The 5,925-nt window shown below is 39.9% G+C and overlaps 1 protein-coding gene across 1 annotated transcript; it reads left to right on the top strand.

Moving 5' to 3' along the window:
* Positions 1-2,526: 2,526 nt before the first annotated feature.
* LOC149034201 (uncharacterized) lies at positions 2,527-4,852 on the top strand. The gene has a single exon (XM_089193206.1). It carries the CDS (start codon positions 3,175-3,177, stop codon positions 3,841-3,843), a length of 669 nt encoding a protein of 222 aa, XP_089049332.1. The 5' UTR covers positions 2,527-3,174; the 3' UTR covers positions 3,844-4,852.
* Positions 4,853-5,925: the final 1,073 nt, after the last annotated feature.

The following is a 5,925-nucleotide window of genomic DNA, read 5'->3' on the forward strand; positions in this document are numbered from 1 at the left end:
GGTTAAAAACGTTAAACCGACTTTGCCGTTTATGAATTTCTTTCAATCTCTATCGCACATATCAGAATTCTCTTCCATCAAGTCATTTTGTCACATCATTCATAACTGAACGAGGTTTGAAGCAGTTTTAAAACCGATGCTCCAAGCTAAAACGGTTTCCTTAGTCTGTCAAGGCAAATTAATGCAAGTGAATTAGTTGTTTTCATTTACAGCACTTACCAAAACCTGTAGCCTTCTGGGTCCTTTTCGAGTGAGCGGAGACAAGCCTGGGGCGAGTTAGAGGAAGCATGTGAGGATGCCGAGCCTCAAATCGATGCTTTTGAACGATTCTTTCAGATTTCTGATGGTATTCCTAGGTTTTCATGACAAGGGAATTTATAGGTATTCAGTAGTTTTTTATGTAGATATTTGTGTTTTTAACCCTTTGAACCCTGGGGGTGACCAGTATTTAATTTCTCCTTACAATAATACTGCTGAGTCATTCATTAAGACAATGAGAATAAGGCAAATGATCACCAACTTAAGAACCTTTGATTGTTAAACAAATTCTCCTTGTCAGTACCAGAGGAATTGTACAGAGAAAAGTATGGAGAATATAGATACTGATGTTAGGGTGTAGAGCGGTTTAAGTTTCAGATGATGCAAAATGATCAAATTCCTTCTGGCATTAATAACAAATCAGAAAGCACAACTCGCACACCAGTATTTTCAATAAGCGACCCTTTGTTTTGGCAAAAACCAGCTTTTTCTGACTTAATCTGATTTATTGGTTCTGAAAAGAACTGGGGTGGCTCTCAAAAGAACCGTTTGTTTGAAAGCTCGGCTGAGCTCAGCTACTCGTCGTCTTCGGCTTCGCTGTCTGTCTCGAACTCGTTGCCAATCCGTTCTTCTGTGTCTTCTGCTTCTTCTTCTTCGTCATCCCAAACTGCATCATCTTCAGTTCCATCGAGAGTTCTGCTGATGCCACAGGATTTGAACGATCTCGTTATCACCTCAACTGGGATCTCTCTCCATGCTCGATCGATCCACCGCAACACCATCTCTTTACTAGGCGCTCGCTTCTTTCCGGAAGGCGTGTAGGTAAATGGACCGTTAACCATCCGGGCTTTGTACTGCGCACGGATTTTTGCTTTGAATGGCTTACTGATGCACTTATCCAGGGGCTGGAGAACTGGAGTGAGCCCACCGGGAATTACGGCGGTATATTGACCATGACTCTCCTTGTAACACATGAAGGGTTAAAGAAGCCAACCACATTAGATTTAATCCTAATAACATCAATGGAGATAACTGAATTGAAATTCATTACGTGTGGATGCCTTACTATCAAAAAGCATGGTAGCCGATAACAAAGTGAACCTATTAAGGGAACAACTTCCAGTTCTCAGAATAATAATGAGGATCAAAATGCATCAATGACAGCGCACCAAAACACTAACAATAACAAGGTGTTACAAATAGCCACACATCAACTTTCAACTTACTCACCTGACGAAGCATAGCAGTTGCAACATCACAATCAATACACAGTTGATTAGCTTGACTCTTACATCTTGGGACAAATGATTAAATTTCAATTCCCAATAAAAACAAAACTTTCTATAACTTTCCATAGCATAGGTAATGGTAAAACAGGGAGGATAAAAATGATTTAAGTAGAAAATTGAATTTGGTATTTTAGTCAGTGAGTCAGTGTCTTTAATAGGTGTATTTAGTGGTGTAAGAAAATTGATGGATTTAAATTATATGGATAATAGTGTTGTTTTTTTTATTAACTGTCAAAGGGACACTCTTGTTTGACCTTGATTAGTAAATGATGGGTGGCTATGGTTTGAGCTCTTACCCAGGCTATAGTTATAAGGTAAAATATTTTGATAAATACAATGTATGTGAGAAATATGACCTTTCACAAACCTTTTTAGGAAGGCTTCGTCTTGCACAACTAAATTACAGAGATGCCAACTCAAATCTGGAGATTTTTGTTTCAGACTAGCACCTCTCCCGACCGAATTCGCCAATGCGGCCCCTCCGGGTAATTTCATTTTTGATTTGGACCCCTACAAGCAATTTTGCAGGAAAAACGTGGATATATCTGTCAGGGTCTTCAATTGGTTAAATACTCATCCAATCAGACTCTCGCTTATATAAAGGAAGGGGACAGGGGAGCGGGAGCCCGGGAGAAGAAGGGACGGAAGAGGGCAGGAAGCGGGAGAACAGGGGGCGGGAAGAGGGATCTATATGAGGGTGGGAAGCGGGAGCAGAAATAAAGAAAGCAATAGTTTGTTCTTTATTACTTGGTATTATTCAGTCAAAAACACTCATCTAGCAAAGTTTTGAAATTTCCATTTAACATCCACCAATGCTTAGAAGAAAATTTTGCAATAGTTATTACATTACACAGTGGACTGAGACTTTCGTCTCTACAACGAGATGTCAGAAGCGATGGTCAAACTGTGATAACCAGGTTAGTGAAACCTAGTTTAATTAAGAAAACTGACCTGTAATAACTTTCATCGGGACCCAATTTACAAAAAAATGAACCAGAAAATGAACAAGAATGTTAAGTTTTGGCACAGTTTGAAAGTTACACCCGGGTGTCTGATCCTCTTGATTAACCTGAACACTGGAGCGGTACTATGAAGGGTGGGAGTTGGGAGGTAAAGGAGCACAAAAGTACGGGAGGCGAGAGAACGTGGTACGGGAAGCGGGAGACTCTGGCCCCCCGTCTCCCTCTACCACACCCCCCCCCTTTCCAGGAATAACAAAAAAGAAACTTTCTTCTTTTTATTCGCAACAAATAACGTGCATCGCGCAAGAAAGTGAAGCCAGAAACCGTAATACAAGAATAAGAAGCCAGATGAATTTAGAATTTTGGAACATATGGAGCTTAAATCCTAGTTTTTTGCGGGCAGCTGATCCAAACTTCTTTTGATCCGGGAGTTTTGGTCACCCGTACGGAAGAGCGAGAGATTGACTCTGTATAAGGGAGACACCCCGATAATCTGGGAGAGTTGGCATATATGAAATTAGAGGCATTTGATTTCCACAAAGACTTTCGTTTCAAGCTCCGACTGCGACAAAACACCACCTTAACTAGATATCAGTTTAAATTTATAGATTATATCCGTTTAAATTTTAAAATTGAGGTAGTCTGGTAACTACTATGCTGGGGAAATGACGCATTTGCTAATTTTAGATTGTTTTGAAATTTTGCGCCACAATTTTCTCGTCGATCGGACGTGTGCCGTTTTTAAAAGTAATGCATGCACTGATGATATAGAAGAAAAACGTAAACAGGTCACGGACAGGCTCACCTCTACTCTCCTGACGGCGACAATTCTTTCTTTGGGAAAAATTTCAGGAAAAAAAGTAAAGTGTAATGAGAAGGATTATTTGCTAGCAGGAACCAATATTACTTGTCCTAATAATGAGTTCGAAAGACCTTCAGCGAGACTCGTAAATAACAAAAGCTCCTGTTCTAAGCGCAAAAGCGATGTCTTTAAAGACACTTATTTAGAAGACGGAAGCCGCCAAAAGTCTCTTGAAATTTCTTCATATGGGGTCAAGAACTTTAGAAACACAAACTTACTCGAGCATCACAACAGATTTAATATTCCTGGAAAACTAGGATTTGATGTGGGCAATTCTTCCTCTGGTGTAGAGACAAATGTTGCCGCAAGAACTCGTGTCTATCATAGGAAAACAAAATCTATCAAAGCAGAGATTGGGTATACTAAACGTGACGGTCTCGCTGCAGTCCAAACGGGGCAACTTGTAAATGAATCTCCGTGTTGGGCGGCAAAAGCGAAGTTGAGCGAATTTGAGAGTGGGAAAGGTTCGTGACGTGTATGCGCATTTTGTGGGTGTCTTTTTCTAAATGCGCGTACGTTTATTTGGAAGAGATTTCCGGTTGATGTCCATGCTCCTTAATTTGGCAGTTGATCTACTTTTTCATGTATCAATCAATGACATGTAGCTAGGTTGTGGCGACCAGTCAATCAGTTAGGCAGGTAGGTAGGCAGTTGATCTACATTTTCATGTACCAACCAATCACATGTAGCTTGTTAGTGGAGACTAGTCAGTAGTTCAATCAGTCAGGCAAAGAGGCAGGCACGCAACTGGCCAGGCAGTAAAGTTTTCGGCAAGACAGTCAGGCAAGCAGTCAACTGGTTAGCCAGTTGTTCAGTACTTCACTCACGCAGGTATGTTTGAGTTGAACGGTCAGACAGTCAATGTGTCAGCTATTCACTCAGTCAGTCAATCAATTAGTTTTTCAGTCAATCAGCCTGAATGGCAGGCACCCAGCCACAAATCAGTAAGTCAGTAAATCATCCAGCTACATGTAGTGCGCAAGATGGTTAATCGGCTGGTCAGTTGGTTCCCAAGGCACGCCTCCATAAGCGAAAAGAAAAATCACCAAGATGCTAGAATATTGATCAACCAGAACTTAACAATCAGTTAGTCAGTGAGTGAGTCGGTCAGTCTCTTGGTCATTCAGTCAGTCAGTGACTCAATCAGGCAGGCAGTCGGTCGGTTGGTCTTTTATTCGTTCAGTTTGTCAATCAGCTTGTCAGAAAGTTGTCTTAATCTCTTGGTTTTGCCAAACAGGAATCAGCAGAAAAACCAAAGCAGTACTTTGGAAAAGCTGCATTCTCTGGAACATGAGAATGATGTAAGTATTTACTTTTTTATGGGAATGAAAATCAGCCAATTCTCTCTGTTGGCTCGAAACGTCAGCTTTGGAACTCTCTGCGGTGGCCAATTTACGTCATCAACTCAGTTGATAATACTAGAGCACTTTGTAGCTTTAGTTTACTTTTAGCGAGGAGTAAAGAAGTTATGATTTTCAACATTTTTGGCTTATTTAATTCCTTTTGCCCCAAGAAACAAGGCAACTAATCTTTCCTACCCTCATTAAAGTCTGGCTCCTTATAATCCCTCAGATCATCTCAGTTTCCCGAGTGACTATGACATAACTACAATCAAGACATTGAGAACATCGTCATTATAGAAAACCAACATCGTCTGCAACTCTTAGGCGATTGAAAATATTGAGACATTGCTTCTTTCGAGCGCCATATGTCTGAATTTTGAAATAACTTTTTCAAAGCATTTTCTCTTTTTCTGTTTGTTTTTTAATGGGTTTTTTTGTATTTTATCGTAGGAGGTGATGTTACTTGGTGAGGATGGACAAAGGAGTTTCTGATATTTTTAGCTTTGTGATTTGATACCTGTAAAAGTATAAAAAATATAGTAAAAGATTTTTAAAAGTAGATTTAAAGTGACTGTGGATTTTGTGGTGGGGTTCTTCATAGTACGTCATGTGCTATTGGGCTCTTAATTCAGATGTATGTGAAATAATCGTCTAACTATGCGTAGATCAATTGACACGGCATTAATTACTTTCAGAACCTTGCAGCGGCGTGTTAAAGGATTCGCTCTCCATTGAGGAAAGGGACAAAGTGAAAGGAATTGGGATGAAGACCAGCAAGTATGTTTTTCTATGGTCAAAAAAGACAGTGTTCGTTCATTCCTTTCTTATGCTCCATCGCAAGAACTGCATTTTTGTTCTCTAGAACAGTTGCTGCAACTTTTTCCTTGTCTTCCAAACTGAGAACACCAGTCAAAAAATTAGCCGACAGGGTTTCTGGTATCAAATAATCTTATTCCGAAATGAAACCACTAAACACATCGAAAACAACTAACATAATGCTAATTAAGTCAAAATACTGATCTACTTGTACCCGACTTGACTTTCGTTATGATACATTACGAAGGTCTACTAAGAACAGATTGCAAGAGAGATCATTAACTCGTGGTTTTGGTTTTCAGCGATAAAACAAATATTTCACATCTTTCTGTTTTTTCTCAGGTTCAATGTTCGATAGCCCATGTCCTCCTAAATTGGTTGGCTATTTCTCATTT

Source organism: Pocillopora damicornis, chromosome 14, assembly GCF_964200805.1.
Source record: "Pocillopora damicornis chromosome 14, jaPocDami1.2, whole genome shotgun sequence".
Classification (NCBI taxonomy): Eukaryota; Metazoa; Cnidaria; class Anthozoa; order Scleractinia; family Pocilloporidae; genus Pocillopora; species Pocillopora damicornis.